The following is a 19,931-nucleotide window of genomic DNA, read 5'->3' as shown; positions in this document are numbered from 1 at the left end:
ACACAATAAAATTTTTTTTATTAAAATAAGCCATTATTTCTCGTATTATCTGAAAACCCTACTTAAGTAGTAGTGATTTTCAGCAGTAAAGCAATAATCCTTATCCAATTTAGTACCTTAAATAAATTGTACATTTAATATAGACCAAGATGGCCCTTTACAGCAAATAATTTAAATGGATATTTTCGAAGATATTGCAGATTTAAAATGCAGGGATATAGCGGCTTGTATTGTCGTATGACAAAAAAACTGTAGACTTTGTATATTAAATACATTCTGTAGTATATTAAGTATCAGCATTACACCCGTGCGAGGCAGGGGCGGGTCACTAGTAAATTATAATTAAGGCTCTCTCGACTCACCTTGCGTACCCTGTGATGTTGCATGTGTAGACCACGAACTTTTATATGATGCATCTGAAAATAATAAACTAAATTATTATTTCATTTTCATATAATTATAAATAAAAGATGTTTGCTTATATTTCTGATTGATACCGTCGGTGTGTATTTGTGTGTAATGTGTTTTATTGGATAGATCTCTTTTAGTTGATAGCGTACTTTGATTTCAGATACACACACATTCACGCACAACATTGTATCGATCCCCAGAGTGCAGGTCAACGACATTGAAAATAAAAACTAACGGAATTAACTAAATCAATTTTATCATGTGATATTTTAATAAAGACGGCCGAAACTACGTAAAAATTAAGATTTCTTATAAGTTCGTTTTATGATTGTTTTTCAAAATCCTTACACGAAAAATATGTTCTTTTTTTCTTTTATATAAAATGTATTTTGTGTATTTTTAACTTGGACGTCTACCTTATAATTGAAAAAAAAGCGAAAACACCATGATTAAGATACAAGTTAATTGTGATTTGTTAATTTTGCTATTGACTCTACATTACGACTCATATGTATTTTCCATTGATTTTGTTTTAATTACAAAAACATTTAATAAAATGTATCTAGAATGAATCAGCAGCCAATTAGCTAGTATGAATTTAACTGTTTAATCACCTGACTATCAATATACTTTCTAAAACGATATCAAAGAATGGTATCAGTTTTGAAAAACCACATACCTAATCATTGTTAATAATTGAAAGCTGTCTTTACTACGATGGCAATAATATCAGCAAATTGACAGCGAGTATGTGAAAATGCGTTTAACAAATTCAAGGATCATAATATCTATGACACTGATTGTTAACAACGTTAGACTCACCTGACAGGTATTTGTAATCGAGAGAATAATATCTGGCGTATCTTATCTATATTCTGATTGATTTCGAAACTAGGCCATTCCCAATAACGGTTAGCCAATGGCGCAATAGATATTTTAATATGTGCACTAGTCAGTGCGTAATTACAGATGAAAAATATATTACATTAAAGTTGCGAAAAGATGGAATCTGATACGAGCGAGGATTCTAAAGTTAAAACCAAAGGAAGAACGATTTTACATGCTCTTTAAGGTCGAAGGGATTGTAAGCTTTGCCTATTTCCGAATCACTTCTGAGAATTTCGATAAAATCCTAATATATTTTACTAGCCTAGACTGAGACTCAACTAGACTAGCGAGGCGGTTTTATCATTTATAGCTGAACTTGGGGCGTTACCAAATATTTAAAAAACTTTACCTATGTATACAAAACGTCACTACCAAATTTTATAACTAGGGGTGAATAAAAAAAACGTAGAGCTTTCCCCGGTACTTGAATTATCTCAGGTTTAAGCGTAAAGAGGTTACAGACAAAGATATTTTCGTATTTATAATATTAAATGTACATAGAGATCAAGTCAATATTAAATCTCTAAATCATTATTTTCACCTCTGAAATATTGCTATAAAATATTTACAGCTGTACTACAAAAATATTGTTAATAAATGCTATCAAATGTATATAAAATCTATCTGTCCCGTAAAATTCATACACTTCTCATTATTATCCCCTTAACTTTGAAAATTCCAGACGTACTTGGTAGTTCGTAGTGGATTTTTTATTTATAAAAAAACCAATTTAAAATAAATTCGTCTTTCTAGACTTGGCGGTTTGCATAGTTTAGTTATGCGTAGTAGTATGCGTAGTGCATAGCGTAGTAATTACCAACACGATAAGACTCGCCAGATAGGTAGGCCGATTTTGAATGATATTACGGTCAGTGAAGCTACTATTTTCTATCGACTGGTCTGCTACTATTCATAATAAAATATGTCTCTTGAAACTATGTGACGTGTTGTTGCAAGTATCATAACGCAAGACGCTATTTGAAAGAATTCCCTTTGAAGTTCGATATGGATCGAATTTACAAGAATGATAAAACATTTATCAACCTTCAATTTGGTCTACATTTTAACGATTTAACATTCTTAGAACTCTTTTCTCTTGAAAAAGTTGGTAATTACTGTTTCAAATTTTTTTATTTAGTATGTAACAAAATAATAATTATACTACTGAGCTTTTTTATAACTGTTAGATGGCTTAAAATTTGTCAATGCATGATATATTTGTTTTTAAGATTAAGAGGTAAAAAGGTTAACGTTCACACATTTTAATGCATATATTGTATATAAAAATATTCTTCTAAAGAATACAAATGTACCTCTGGTGATATTAATCTTTTATACATACACATATCATGAATTAGTCATCAACCTTTCGTCGATAAATCGAATTAATGACGAGAGTTTACAAAACCGAATAATAATATAAGGTATATTATTTTTAATCAGCACCCTGTATTTCATTAATGTACTCTAGTTAGACACAGATAAAAGAATAAAGCTGATTTAACTTATGGCAAAATTATACAGGTCAAAAATGGGTTTATCTGGGAATTTTTAACGAAATAATTTCGATTTGAACTATAAAAATAAAAACTGTATAAGATCCGATAAAGTTAATTGGTAATTTAATTTATGATCTCCGTGAACATTTCATACGTGACATTGATTCCAAGGTAATTGACGTCATTGTATTAAAAGTTAACCGTCAATTTCTTACAATTAAATGATATTTAACTTTTAATAATAACTATATTTAGTTGACTTGTGAACACCATAACGCTTCAATTATACATAATCAATCAAACAAATAAATCATCAAAAGCTAACGAATGCGAATTATTTTTAAAATGTAACTCTTTAGTAAAAAGCCATTTAAAATAGTTTCAAATGTAGGCAATAAATAGTACGGGTTCCCGTAGACAATGCTACACATATATGCTACGTAAACGTAGCATAAAATAAATTGTAAATTTTGTTTAAACTTTTTTATGTTATATTTGTATTTGAAAATGTTAACGGCATATCAATTAAAGGCTTTTCAGAATTGGTCGATATTAATAAATAATAATAATGTTTTTACCCGAATGAAAAAGACCGTTTGTTTTAATGACAATAAATCCAAAATTTATTAATAGGTATGACTTATTTAAGCTTACACATTTAGCTGCAATAAATATTATTGCCGTTTCTTTTCGTACTATCTAGCGAGTTATGTCATATATTAAGATTAAACAACATTCAAAACATCTTGGTTCCTATGGTTAGAAGTGTATTGGCGATATAAAGAATGGTTGAAATTTACGTTTGGTAGTGGTGACCTCTTTCCATCAAGTGTTGCATACTCCGCCAACCAATTATATAATATATATATAAAACCTTACAACTGTTTCATGTATGAAGTAAAAGTTATTTAAAAATAAAATTAATTGTTAATTTAGAAACAGAAATACAAAAAAATCTGTTCTGTATACTATAGATATATTACACACCTGCTAAAATGTACTAGTGAATAATATAAACAAACACTGCACATTCGCTACGTGCATTGATCTGTGTACTTTATTTATCATGTGTAAACAATGAAAATGTTTGCACATTTACGGTTATAGATGTGCAAACATTTTGATTGTTTACACATTTATAACTGTAACTGTTCGTTAAAATCACAAATAATTTAAATTAGTAGTAGACTTGCAACTAGTAAAACAGGAATAAAAGATAAAAGGACTCTTGATGGTCTCTCTAAAAACGTATGAAGCATAATTATGTGGCGACGTTAAGAATTCGAAACACAAATAGGAATGTGTCTTATTCAAAAGCGTGTCGAGCTGGTGCTAGTTACGTTAAAACCCTCTGCTGCAAAGGAGACTATGTGACAAGGGACGGTGATTAAGGGATGAAGCTATTCCGCTATCATTATGTCCTTTGGAAGTGCTATGAGCCGCGGGGTAGAGTGGCAAGTTTTAAAGGAACCTTGAAGTTGTAAATGGGCGTATTAACGCCTTTTGGTATACATTTGCCACTCGACTTTCAAATGCATGTTTTCGTATTTGGTGTAAGTAAGCGACGACACGAATATTCGTACGTGACGGAAAATTGTTTTTTTTTGTTATTTTCTTCGTTTACAAATATTTTTATCGAGATAATATAATTTTATCATATTATAATATAATAAATGTAGATGCTAATAATTATTAATCTATTATACGTATAAAATTATATTTCCGAGTAAAAAACGATAGTTATGATCAAGGTGGATATAATACAACGCCACACTTGCTAAATCTATCGTCAGTAAGTTACATTATTAATAAATATATAAATAATTATAAAAGTACATATAAGTGAGTCCCTTCGAACTTCATTTATTTATTGTCATCATTATTATAGTCGAGTTAATTAGGTTAAAACTCAGTTTGCTAAAGTTAACTTTTCTATATAAAATATATTAACATTTTTATATATTAAATATATTAACATTTACAAAATAGAGTAATCCGGTCTATTTATAATCTTGGAACTAGAGACGGGATGTTTTTAATAAAGTAGGAATACTCACTGTTGCGTCACAATTTATTTAAAACATCATTATGTATATTCAGAGTAATATTGATGGAATCAGTGATAATCATTGTATGGATAAGCTTATAACGTCAAGTTGCCGACTCAAAGTCAATAAATCCTTCTTGGGGCAAGGATAGTTTCTATAATAAATCTCGTAGATATTTTTAACTTTGTGTGAGTCATAAATTCAAATCGTTTGTAAAAAAAACATCAATAAAAAATGCATATTATTCAACACCAGATTATATAAATATTAAAAAAAAAACGTGGAAAAAATACTTGTTTAATAATTCTATAATAAGTACATGTATAATTGTATTTAACTAAAATCATTTTGTATTTTAAATATTGGAAAAGAGAGACTACTGAGTTTATTGCTGGTCCTTCTGGGTAGAATGTACATTCCGAATCGGTGGCAGCTTCACATAATATAGATTTCTAAAATGACGAATCAATAATGATTGTAAAAGCATACTTGAATAAAATATTTATTTGTTTTTGATATGACAAAATGAGGGATTGACTTAGATAATCAATAGTGAGAGTAAAACAGCTACCATCTTAAAAATAATAAATAAAAATAATGACGAAAAGAGCGGATATCATATCACCTTGTAAGACAACGGCTTTGTTCGTAGACAAGTTTCGGTGGAAGCTATTGAGCGTAACTTGCTAAATATATTGTAAAATTTGCAAAAATCTTCATAAAATATCTTCAGAGAAAGAAAATAATATATGATAAATACAAAATTAGAAGCATTAACTATCAAACAAAGTACTTCGTACTAGGGTCAAGAAGGTAGCCGTATTAAAGACTAGGTCTTAAATTGAATTGGTTTAATTAAAACCCTTTTTTAAGACACCGCAGAAATCATTTAGCATTAGCAGCCCGTAAATGTCCCACTGCTGGGATAAAGGCCTCTCCTTTGAGGAGAAAGTTTGGAGCATATTCTACCACGCTGCTCCAATGCGGGTTGGCGGAATACACATATGGCAGAATTTCGTTGAAATTAGACACATGCAGGTTTCCTCACGATGTTTTCGAGACGAGATGAATTATAAACACAAATTAAGCACATGAAAATTCAGTGGTGCCTGCCTGGGCTTGAACCCGAAATCATCGGTTAAGATGCACGCGTTCTAACCACTGGGCCATCTCGACTCAAGTATAATAAGTATCCACCGAAGAAAGAATAATAGATATATGAAGGCAATCAAATACGATATATGAATTTGACGTTTTACGGGGGAGATCCATGACAGCCATTTTACATATAGTCGTAAAACGGGAGATATTAAAAATATTTGTGTATTTATCATAATTTTTTGCAATATCTATTGATAGATAAATAAAAATGATAAAGTGGAATATAAAAACCCTTAGAAATAAAAATCACGCATGGGCAATAAAAAAAAATAGTTTCGTAAAAAAAATACCTCAAAAGTGTAATCATTATTTTAAAATACCTTTAGAACGTTTTTGTACTTCGTCCGTGAGATATCATAATCCCGAAAATGTAACCACTGACACTGATATGATTATTACTTAAATATTTGTGATATATAAAGAAATGATTTATTAACTTTTATTTCTTTTTTAGAATTTATTTGGTGTTAATGATTTTTGTTGTCATTCTATGCCAGTAGAATAACTGACTCTTTTATTCTACCGCCAAACTGGTAATACTTATTATTATTATTAGTATTGTTGTATTCCAGCTTGAAAGGTGAGTAAGCCAGTGTAGTTACAGGCACAAGGGTCATAACTATATATCTTAGTATCTTAGTATCATAGTATCTTAGTATCTTAGTATCTTAGGAATGGTTAATATTTCCAAGGCGCCATTTCTCTGAGCAGTGGTACCACTGTTATGTGCCCATCCGTCTAATTATTTCATAAAATAAACCTCGGGAAAGTTTATTTTTACCGTAGTCAAAACAGCCCTGTGACTATTTGAAACGATAAATTAAGGTTTAGCTAAAACGTCAATAATTATTTTGGGGTATAATGCCCCATCTGAATTATGTCTAAACGTTTAACAAAAACATAACAATACATTCAGATCAGCTTAAGTACAAGGATTTGACATAACCTACCTACTGTATCGTTGCGGGTTTACTTTGTACATTTAATTAAAGGTGTTACGTAATACGGAGCGCGTTTATATCTTTTGGTAAGTTCTGTGACAGTTCGACGATTTATTGAACAAGAGTAATATACTAAAATCAACTCTTTATTTTGCTTTTATTGGCTTGATTGTTTATCAAAAAGGCTTAAAAGATGAATGAAATGAATAAATAATAGGACTTCATAATATAATAATAGACTTAGATTCAAATGTTCGTCTACTTGGTAAAGCTTAATAACTAAGCTTTATGTTCATAACGTTGCAGTTCTGCAATGACAATTATGACTGACATTTTACTGACTGTAAACATATAACTATGGGGCGAACTCATAAACGAAAAATGTGATGTACTTACAATATTAATTACATAATCATTATTAATAATTACGAGGTTATATAAATATATAAAGACCCTGAACACAACACCGGCGCCACTTCACACCACAATCACAAATAAAATGGCATATTCACCAGCAAACAGCATCGAGAAGTTGGTAAATGTGCCCGACCGACTGAGGTAGTCGGCGGATCCTTTGATGTCAAGCATGGCGCGATCAAGGCGTCGACGGGCGCATCATATCGAGACGTGCGTTACTCATGGCGCTACCGACACTCTATCAGCCCGACAACCGTCAGTCTCTTCACTATCGTAGGCGGAGCCTCCCTTAACACCGCCCTCAGTCCGCCTCTCGCACCCTCGCAACACGCCCCGCCAATAGCGAAACACTCCGGCTAATCTTTATCAGAGAAAAATAAACAGGGAGAGGGGAGATAATGACGAGGCGCTTCGACGGCGCTGGTAATCACTGCGCTTTGTGGGCCGCGACAGCCTGTTAGCGAGCTTATCCGACGATGGTTTGGCGAAAATTGAATGCTTTGTGTCGCTCTTAGTTCTTTTTTATTCACGTTATTGCGCTGCCTCGCGACAGAGGAAAATCGAAGTTGGCATTCCGTTCATAATTTTGAAGCAATTTTACACTTGATGCGTTATAGAAGGATCGTTTACGACAAGATAGGGCCACTAACGAAACAAATTAGAATTATTGCTGTCTAAATATATGTACGACATCAACGTCTTTGTAATTTTATAGGTATTATTATTTTTTAAATGAGTTTGATCCTTCAATCCTATCCTGGACAAATATAAATAAATAATTTTATATCAATAAAAGAATTTGTACTACGTTAATTGTTTTTTATAATATCGTTACTCTTTTCTCAAAAAAATATTTTTTTAAATCATTTAATAAACCTTCATTTTATTTTGCTCATATTTCAATAGCACCCCTTGTACTAAATAGCAATTATTCCATCTGCTGTTTTATCTAAGACATTTTATAAAGAGAATAATGAGCGATTAAACACGCCGATTATCGAACTCGAGTATTCATGTTAAAAATATAAATTGGGGTCAATTAAAAGGACCGTCATAAGTTGATGATTGTCAATCATACCTACATTGAGTATACAAAATGAATGTTTTCATGGGATAAATTAATAATATTTGAAATATACTCTATGTCAATTTAAAAGACGTTAGAAATGTATACAAGTATACATTTCTAACGTCTTTTAAATTGAAAAAATATAAAATAAATATAAAAATATAAAATAAAATATAAAATAATATACAAGTATACATTTCTAACGTCTTTTAAATTGACATTTTATAAGATTGAATTTAGTAAAAGCCGGTAGTGCAACGAGCGGTTCAGAGTGTAAATTCTACCGCGAAGTAACGGAAAGAAGCACAATTGTTTCTTTTTCATTATATACATTATACATGTAATCAACATTTATTGTTTTTATATCGTGTATAAAAAAAGAATGAATGCTAACTCCAAGCTTTTTTATCATCCATATTCTATATTATAAGTAAAAATATTTTTTATAAAAAATAAAATTTATTATAAAATATCACGCTTTTGAACAATTACATTCAATAACAGTTAACAAAGATAGAAAATTATAGATTGCTTTTAACGATCTTGGTATGTTTTTCGAATGTTATTCAGAATATTGACTTTAAAAGAACGGGACGCTTTTGGCCGTTTGTCCTGGACATATTGTTTTTATTTCTGTTGGTTTTGAATACTGGAACAATAAAACCGGCCGTGTTTTATTTTTCTGTAAATTGCGCCACTGGCCCCTATCTTGATGATTGTCCATATAATTGGTTGAGTTTTAGACATATTGTCCGTTTTTATTCATGTTTCAACGTGTATTTTATATTTTCTTTTACAATTTTCATTGTTCATAGAGTTCAATTCAAAGAAAAAGTCAAAATAAACATTACAAATGATTTTATTGATAGTCAATATATATTTATTTTTAATTTTTAATTAAATAGTATGGAAACTAGCACGAGATTTCAAGACTCACTTAAATAAAATGACTACCACCGTGTATAAATATCCAAAGCTACACCGTTGGACTTGTATAATTCTTTCCAAGTTGTCTTAATCTTAAATATCTACACATAAACACGAATACCAGTACATGTCGAGAATAGAAATCCGCCTAATATTGTTATAAATTGAAATAATTTCGCATATCGTTTATCCAAATCAGTAATTGTTGATTCTTGATTTTTCGAAGATGTAAACGTAAAATTTTGTAACGCTGTCACGTACCCGAAACAGATAAGGTTACACTCCAAGATCTCGTAAACTTCGGGCCCCTCACGCTGTTTGCATGGTGTTTAATACGAAACACCATTACAAGCATCATTCATCATAACAGTCCCCCAAATATGAACTTGCTGAGCGTAATCGTTATCGGCTACTGATATATAAGTACAAATCATTAAATTAATTATAGTTGTTATTATTTTATTACTTTTTACACTTATTTAATATTGTGATTGAAACTTTATCTTATTATTTAATCAATTGTAATTTTACCTTATGTAATTTAAAATTCATGTTGTCTCTTTATTAAATTTATTTTATTTTATTGCAAATTTTAATAATTTAATATATATAGTTGATTTTATTTTTAATTTATATCTTATTGACGTAAATATCATTATGTAAATTTAGTCTAATGAAAGCTTTACTTGTATTTAATAAAGTTATTACGTAATCCAAAAAGTCAATTATAACGAACTTTAAGTATCATGGCCAATTTAAACTTTACAGGAATATGTTTGCGCATATCAATAAAATAATTTCATACCTTTGAGCTAATTTAACGATGACGCCAGAAGGTCTACGATAGCTATCAGCAAGCACATCGAGTTTCGTCATTTGATTTGTTTTGACGATTCCGAATAGTGATTCTAATCCGTTAAACTTGTTATATATATTATTTATACCAAAAAATTAAATTGAATACAGTTAATGTATTAATATAAAGATAAGAAAGATAAGGCTTATAGGTTAAACAGTTTTGGAACAAGGTTTCCGTTTCTATAATAAAATTCCGCAGATATAATTTTGCCAATTCATAAATCTTTTTTACAAATCATTTGTAAAAAAGATATTATTAAAAAAAAAAGTATATTATTCAATACAAGATTATATAGATGATAAAACGGCGTCTATCTATAATATACCTCCATTCAGTTATCACAGCTCTAATTTTATTAATATATGAAATATTTTTATATAATATAAATATATATGCAATATAAATGTAATACTTAGTAGCGAATTTGTCGTAGACATAATAATGTCTCGTCGACTTTTAGGGGTGAGTTCAGCTTTTATTTCTCTTTGCAGCTGCATCGCAGTTTAATTGAGTTTTACACGTAATTGAAATTCAATTTCTAGTAAAATGTATTTCAGTTTTTTCCTTTACATATCTAAAGGCGAGACGACACATTATAATAAACCGTTTATCTAATCATAGAAACAGAGGTTTTTGTTTTTATTGGTATATGTGGTTAAAACTTGGTAATGTATATAAAAATTGACTTATTTTTTGGCACGACAATACAATCTAGAATTTATAAATCTGTGTTTTATTTATTTCATTGCAGATGTAATGATTAATATACAAAATCTATTTACACGCGATTCTGATAAAACTAGGACTTGTAATGCTAAGTTGCTCGGCGAACTCACTCCTATATGTTTGACTTTTAATATAGGCGTTTTATGTAAATCCTTATTTCACTCATGGGAAGACGGGACGATTAACTAATAGCTAACATTCTTGGGCGAAAAAATAACTATTTACATCGATGACTTAATGATAATGATGATGAAGTGATGATGGCATTCTTATTGATATTCCACGTGGTCAGAATGTTTAATATCAATTTGTTGTTAAATCATACTAATTATATAAATGCAAACATTTTGTTTGAGTAACATTGCCATCTTATATACATAATTCAATAGATAAGAAGATTCGGTTATAGGTACATATTATAGTAATTTTTAATTGGCTTCGTTCAGCTAAGATGTATTGTGAGCCAACCGAAGCTGTACAATAGCAGCTTTAAACATATTAACTAAATGAAATGCGTTTAAAATATTTATCGTCCTTAATACTGTAATAATTCATCATATCAATATCTTTTCACAATGATACAGAAAAAAAAGACTCATAAATTAACATTTTAACGTTAAAATTACAAATTCAATTCCAAATACGTGAAATGAAAAACTTTCTTGTAAAAACCCGAATGGTTTAATGAAAAATACGGCGACTCTTTGACAGAGCGATCCGAGCTTTGATCAAAGCTTGTGAAAACCGATCGAGAAGTAAAGAGCTTTGGATACTTGATTGCTTTTTTCATTTGTGGTGTTTTATTTTTAAGTTTTTTTTTAGGGAAATTTATATCGTACCGCGAGACTTTATTAGTTTAAATGCACAGACGTCAAAAGTAAAGTAAAATTAAATACTTTATTCTCATATTCATAAACAAAAACAACACAAGAGCTCGTTGTACAGAAATATGTAAATGAAGAAATAAAATTAATTTTATCGTATTAACTAATAAACCCATTTTAAAAGCCAATTAGTCAAAACAATCCAAAGGTCTTATAGTGATTAAACGTGACCTGAACACCTCGAGGCGTGAAGAAAGATGCCTTAGTGTGTGTTACGTGTCTTATCTTTGTATGTGTGCGTGGCGGCATGATCGATGCAGCAGCGACGTTGCCGCGCCGCGTACTTCCGCAGTGTTGCCGCTACTTACAGTAAGGGTGTTTAAATACTTAAGACAAAAATGTTTTTAATTATATATATCTATATAATTATACAATAATTGGAATATAACGCTCAATACACTTTATCACATTAATTTCAAATATGATATAGTTATTTTATTTTAGCTTTTATATATTATAAGCATGTTACAAATTATGAGACTTTCGATATATGTATACATATCAGGATATCAATTAGAATTACTGGTAAGTTGAATTAAACTCCATTTATTTCAACTTAATAATAATTATCGTATTGTATACCTACACTCAAATAAAATGTTATGTAGTCTGTGCTCAGCTCACCAAAGATATTAAATGTTGACTTATACTTATATTTGGGTAAAGAAAAGAAATATCCTAACTGTTATATATATATATATATATATATGAGCAATACAATTAAGTAAATATTTCCAAGCATCGTTATTTATTGGATTCATATAATATTTTATTATGAGTCGCACAGCACATATCAAATATTGAAATTATGGTTATGAAATAATTTATAATGATAGCAAAGACTTTGTGCAAGCCCGTCTGGGTAGGTACCGTCTGGGTAGGTGGAGCATTGGCGATGTAAGGAACTGCTGATATTTCGTACAGTGCCATTGTCTATATGGGTGGTGGTGACTTTTTTATGTTGTAGGTAGTAAACGGGCAGGAAGGTCATCTGATGGAAAGTAACTACCAACCAGTCTTGCAGATGCGTTGTCAGCCTTTAAAAAAGGTGTATGCTCTTTTTTTGAAGAGTCATATCCGTAAAAACCGCTGGGGAGAGCTGGTTCCACCGAGTGACTGTGCGAGGAAGAAAATGCCTTAGATATCGCGTTTTTGTGGGTTTTCGGACATCTAGGTGGCTCGGGTGGAATTAGGAAATTTGGCTGCTGAATTTTAGTGAAATTTAGCAGTCGTGATTAATGCAAACATTTCCTCGGAACATATCCCGTAAAAAATGCGGTGGAAGATGCAGAGTGAATCACTACGCAAAGACAAATGAACAAGCGGATCGGCTAGGGATTGATCGTCGATTAATTCGAGCCGCTCTGCGTTGAATACGGTCAAATAGAAGAAGCTAGTACTGGGGAGCACCCGCCTAGAAATTTCAGGCGATGGGCCGACGTGAAAAACTGTCTTGCCTTGCTGAACACACCAAGCTTTTTTTTATGCTAATTTGTCTTTATCTTCCAATTTTTTGCGGATCTGAACGAGGCGAGCAATGTTCGCCAAATATTCTGATACTAGCTGTGGCGACAATGGGAATATTCTTAAATCGTGGAGATACGACAAATGATGACTTTTTTAGCGTTTAATGCACAAAATTGTGTCTTTTTGGGGTTGAATTAAACTAGGTTTAGCCGACCCCAGTCTGAGACTTTGTTTAACGAAGACTCGATTTCAGACACAAGTTTTCGTTGACGTTCTCTTGAGAAATGTTAGCACGGCCGGTGTATAAGGTGTGTACCAACTGTCGTCTGTATACTAGAATATATTTCTGATTTGCAACAAGTCATTGATATACAGAAGACAGAGACTCTGTGATTGTATGCTGAATTGTGGAACACCAGAATTGACGAATTTTAAGTCAGAGCATGCACCATCGAAAACGATCTTAATTCTCCGATCTGCCAAAAAGCTGGTGATCCAGTTGTATAAATTCCCGGGAATATGTAGGAAGGAAGCTTCGAAAGAAGCGCTCGAAGTGCCATACGCGACTGAAGGCCTTCCATATTTCCAAACTGGCTGCTAATTATACCTCTGCTGTTTTCAACTGCTCCACCAATCTATGTGTAAGGTAAACTCCAAGATCAGCGGCTGAGCAATCCCGACAGAAACCGTATTGCCAGTCGCTTATCAGTTGGTATACCTCTAGGCACCGCAGGGGCTAGCAGTTTACAATACACTCCATTACCTTGCAGAACAATGATGTCTGTCTGGAGATGGAGAACCTTGATATCTATAGGCCAATATTTTGACGGGTCTTAGTGGTTGTCTTTTTTAGGGATTGAGTGCACTAAATCAGTCTTCCAGAATTTGGGGCTGATGCCAATACGTAGGATTTTCGGAAAACGCTTTCCAACCGGTACCAACTCGAGAGCTCATGTACATTGCACCATTTGAGGGCATGATGCCATCGAGTCCAATCGACTTATAAACAAGGAAATAAATGATTTACGAACTGCACTTTGCCAGAATTTTACATCCGGCATCGTGGTTATTCTGAGTCAAGGTCGATGTTAAGAGAGAGCCTAAAAGATCAGCTTTGTCCTTCACGGTATGGTCCAATGACGCACCATCCCTGTGCAAAGATGGAAAAGATGGCTGACAGAAATTCCCTAAGACACTCTCTGACCAATTCTGCTAATGTACTCCGTCTTCGTCTTAATGACGTTTCTGAAGGACCTAGAGGAAGAGTTATATTCCTTTTTTAATTGCTGTGGTATTTACATCACGAGACGCTGGTGCTTTAGCCCAGGCTTGATAGCGTTCCCGCTTTCGGCGTGACGACGTTTTGCGGAAGCGAACAAACCAATGCTGTGACTTGCCACCGATGGCTATTGCTAAAAAAGGAATGAATAGTTCTATACCCTGATGCGACAGAGTCAGCAACAACGTTCGCACCATCCGGCGAGAAACAAATCTGCCCCCATGGGTAAGATACAAAGAAGGATCGCCTCCCTACCTAATACACGATGCCAGCTTACAAAGCGTGGCCGTGAGGAGCAAATGCAATCAGCACTGTACTCCCGACGAGATAGTGATCCGACGATCTCAGAAGGCGATCGACGTTAAACTGGTAGCTGTCCAAAAGATAATCCAGCAGAAGGTCCAACAACGAAGGTGTATGATCCTCCACGTCCGGGATTCGTGTTAGAGAGGTGAACAGTTGTATCAGATCATATGATAAAGCGATATTAAGAACAGAACTACCCGCAAAATCGGTAGTGCGTGAGCCGAGGGCGTGTTGGGTATTAAGATCACCAAGCATAACGAGCTCTGCGTATGGGATCTGCTGCAGCACAGAATCTGTAGCTGTAGCTTAACCAGTCGGTCGGTTACGGCATAGCCGCTATGATACGAATACAGGTACGCGTAGATTCGCGGATGACTATCGAAGCTTACACGCAGCCAGATAACCGATAGGTTTCCGACCCTTCGAGACTGCTTAGGTGTCGAGAGCATATCATTTCTAACGTAAACGCACAGCCCAGCTCGTCGTAAAAATGAATGTTTCAATTAATACCCTGAGTAGAAAAGATAAGTGGTATCAGTCAGAGATGATATCTGGGCCTCGGTAAGAGTAGGCAAGGTCGGTTTTGCCATCTCAAGGTAGAAGTGAACGGCATTCAAGTAGGAGCTGAGTCCCCTTATGTTGCATAAGTCCACAGCGAAGGTGGAAGGAATTGCCTTATGATGCACATTCCGCTTGCCCTGAGCAGTGACGACCGCAAAAATGACCCCCTCTCCAGTATTTGGAGGGCAGCCTGAGCATCCCTGCTCAGGCAGTGTACATCCTGAGCTTGGATGCTCAGGATGCTGGGGGGCTTTCGGCAGTCTCACATACCGGACGAAACGCGGCAGCGTAGCACTACCACTTTGATCTTAAGACCAAAATAAAAAATATGATATTTCACATAATTAATTTCATTTTATCAGAGGTAAATACTGAATCTGTAAATGAAATCTAAACATACAATAATAGAATAACCAAGTCTTACTAATTCCCATTTCATACTAATCAAAGAGCTTCATAATTAAATAACTCACACTCAACTGAACCGAAGTTACGAAATCAAAGCGTATTTATTTATGTTTACTTCGACAGATCCTGGCTTTATCCGTACTTAATTTAAAATTAATTCAGGCAGGCGGCGCGCAGGAAATGAGCTTAGAACGTAGAGAGGTGGCAGGGATAGGGTAGAGGGATGAGGGCGGAGTCGGTGCGTCCCAAATTAAGCGGAATTTTCATACGTGGCTATGACGACTTGTCAACATTTTAATCACAGAACTATTTAATGGTTATTGGTAAAAGCCCACGGGAAATACATGAAATCAGTTAGAGTGGAACTGTTATTACCTTTTATATGACAACTGAAAATGATGTGACGAGGTCGAAATTACTGTGGTTTGTCGCTTTTGGAATTAGGGAAATAAATCACCGAATCAACTTAAGAACAACAGATTTATCACTTTATAAAATATCAAATTAAAATGTATTATATTTTACAGCGAAAACGTATTTTAGTTATCGACCCTCAATTATGTTTTTTGTTATTAATGTATCCAATTATCCTCAGTAGTGCTTACTTTGTCGTTAAATTCAAGAGAAGTGACGTAGCTATAACAAATTTCTGTCTTTATAATTATATAAAATTTACAAGTACGAATTCATTGTTTATGTAAAAACTATAAGATTATGAAAACGCGCCCTTATACCGATTGCTTATTGCGCGGTACATGGCATTATTTTTTTATTTCCATGATTAAGAGCCAAGAAACTCAATTATCCTCTGATTCGATTGTATGAATCGCTCAAGATTTACAAAAGAAAAACGGTTGATTTTTATTTTTTATTGATCGCTATAAACATGTTATGGAACAAGTACTAAGAGCTCAGTGAACTGAATGTGTGCCTCTTAACATAACATCATCAGCTCAAATCCAGGTAAGAATTACTGTTTTTTTTATTTGAAAGTTGACTAAGGACATACAGTCTAACGTTTTTCAATAACACGCTGTTCCTGGCAGTTTCCTAAAGCTAATTAATTTAACATAGTTTTCGGATTTTCTTCCACTCTCGATTATCACACTTCATTTCTATAAACATCGTTTATCTATAAAAATTTACTTAACAAATCGTACACATCTTGTATATCTTGTTTATAGCGTAGGCTGATTTTTGTCCCAGTGATTATGGGCTGCTTATAAAAAAACAGTTATAGTCTCATTTTGAAGAGCTCCAGCTGTAGATATGCAGAAAATTAAAGATGATTTTGCTAAATTGTTACGATTTAACAAAGAGATCGTTTTAGAGACCGGAAAAAAGTTACTGGCCGGTAAGAGAGCGGTACTATGGTTGTACAAGTAAAAAAAGGAAAACGCTAACCTTCTAACTGAACTAATGTATACTATTTGATAGTGAAAAAATCATCTAAAAGAGCTTTCATCATTTTGGTGCCAAATGTAGATGACTAATAGTGTGATTAGCAGTTTTCAAAACAAGACCTGTCATAGGTTTCGAAATTACTAAAAAATCTTTTCAATAAACGCGAAGTTTCGCGCGTTCAAACTAACTACTAGTTCATTTGAATATAAAAATGTATAATGTTACAAACAGCGATTTGGTACGACTCTGCCTTTCTACTAATGTATCCATATATCTATTTCTGTCATTTGAATTAAACTTAGGCATTGACTTCCCGTGAAATCATACTATTGTGAGCAGTTTGATTATTAGTCGAACTCCTGCACTGTAAGCAGTACATAGGAAAATGAATTTCCTAAATAATAATTATATGAATATACGAATCTTATAGCGAATCCTTTTAATCTCGAAGTTAAAGATACAAATATAAAGTCATTTTTTAAATTTTCTTTCAAAAAAATTGTTTTCGTTACATTTTAAGTAATAATTTTCAATTTCAATTCAAATATGTCTTAATAATATTTTTGTTTATTTTTTCTATTTGATATGGACTTGCTTCATAAACACGATCTGATATAATAAATATATGATTTATTATAAATAAAATGAAAACATATAAAAAACTTTTGTAAACGGAACGGATTTAATTGTAAAAATTTTACGCTTTGACAATACGAAGTGGAACATTCCGCTCTGCGGCAGACTCCTCACAGACCGACGAGGGTCTTATTGAAAAACTTTGTAGTTTTAATTAGTTTACTGGGGAGATGGGATGAAGTACCTAAACCGACTCGCCTTAGGTCTTCACGTACAAGTCTAGACAGTACGAGGATAGGAGCTTTATAGAAGGCAATGAAATCAGAAAGATATATAAAAAAATATATATGTAAGTTGTGTCACGTAAATTGGATAGTATTTAACCGACTTAATTTTAAATTAATTAAGGTCACGATGAATGTTATAAGACGAGTCTGATTAAATGTACCATTAGTTAGTAATTTCGTTATGAGGATATTTTTACAACCAAAAAAAAAATTATACTTTGGTTTGTTATTTGTTTAAGTCTCGTATATTTATGTATAATGTCCTATTTACATATTGCATCATAAATTGTATGTTTGTATTAAGATAGAAGTATATTTAAGTAGAGTTACTAACCATCGTCAAATGCCCTTATCCCATATATTCGGGGTCGGCGTAGAGTGTTTTAAAACACTACAAGAAATACGGACTTAGCAATCTTTTACGGTTGGCCACATGCCACACCAATCCTCCTTAAGAATATCGTGAAGGTGAATTTTCCGCCAGCCCACTTTAAAAAGAATCTCATTCAGGCGGCGTTTACGAATAAGACGAGGTGGCTTATTAGATCTCTATACAGTAGTACTCTGCTATGTCGGACACCACACGGTCTGTTTATATAATAATTAAACACTCTTTATTTTTATATGTAACGGAAACATAAAATCTCGCCTTGTTGCCTCTACTGGCGGACAGGAGGGCTGGTTCATTTTTTGTCTAGAGATCAGAATCGCCATTCAACGCAGAATTGCTGCAAGCACTCTTAACACCATTCCTTACGGTCATGATTTGTACAGTAACTATTTGTTTTTATTCGTATATAGTTAAGAACTTAATGTTAATAATAATTGTTATATAAATAAATTAAATTATTTGTAAATTTATTAAGAAATGAAGTAGGAATTAAATATCTCAAATATATATAAAATATAGTATATTATGACGAATACACAACAGTAACATCACTGATGTTACTTGGTCAGTGTTAATACGGAATTTCTAAAACTAGGTCGTTGCTCGGACGATGGAGTCTCTTGCACCTAGTACCGCAGGGTTCACCTCCGGACGTCGCTGTCTCCGCTCCCCGCCGCCATTTCCGCAGGGGGGAAAGAGAGAGAGCTTCCGAGTTCGCAACTACAATGGACCCTTTATGTCTTCCTACCGCTAATCTACCAGCTGATAATGTGATTAAAACTACCTTTGGGGTCTTGAGCTCACAGTGGTTTTATGTTTGGTGAAATTAAAATAATTTTGTGAGACAGTGAGATAGATTGCTTGATAAATGTATTTAGGGGTGTTTGAGTATAACTAATTTTAAATCTGATTTGAAATTCTTATAGAAATATTTCCTGAGTAGGCACTAGTTTTTTAAATATACCTACCGATTCTATCGAAATAATTAAAAACATATTTCAGCTACTCAGTAAATTTATTGAACTAATTGATAAAATAGCTTCATATTTTGTTAGTCTTTGTCTCCACTTGTCTTAGACATATCATTTTAAATATATTTAAGGTTGCATTCATAAAAAAATATTTAATTTATTCAATAATTTAGAAGCGTATAAAATATTTATTTTTTGTATGGTTAGATTATTTTGAATATTGTTACTTCGTTTAAAATTAACAAGTTGAAACATGAATGCCTTATGTACACGAAACTAAGATTTTTGTAACAGATTTGTTTCTATCTTTACTTTCACCGTAAGGCGGTAAGTAGTCATTGATATATGTTCACATACCTTCTCGTAGGTACGAGCAAAGTTAGTTGGTGCGTTTTATTACTGCCGAAGTTCTTCGAATGATCTTAAATATTGATGGTGAGATCTCTGTTGG

At 32.8% G+C, this 19,931-nt stretch overlaps 1 protein-coding gene across 2 annotated transcripts in view; it reads right to left on the bottom strand.

Moving 5' to 3' along the window:
• LOC125076168 (DNA-binding protein D-ETS-3) overlaps window positions 1–19,931 on the bottom strand; it is a 74,796-nt gene that overhangs the window by 33,137 nt on the left and 21,728 nt on the right. For both annotated transcript variants that reach the window (XM_047688159.1, XM_047688160.1), the window contains exon 4: window positions 363–416. In XM_047688159.1, the coding sequence (XP_047544115.1) occupies window positions 363–416 (54 nt within the window). The remainder of the gene's footprint in view (window positions 1–362; window positions 417–19,931) is intronic.

Source organism: Vanessa atalanta, chromosome Z (assembly GCF_905147765.1).
Source record: "Vanessa atalanta chromosome Z, ilVanAtal1.2, whole genome shotgun sequence".
Classification (NCBI taxonomy): Eukaryota; Metazoa; Arthropoda; class Insecta; order Lepidoptera; family Nymphalidae; genus Vanessa; species Vanessa atalanta.
The sequence above is the reverse complement of the archived record's forward strand: the minus strand, read 5'-3'. Positions and strand labels throughout refer to the sequence as shown.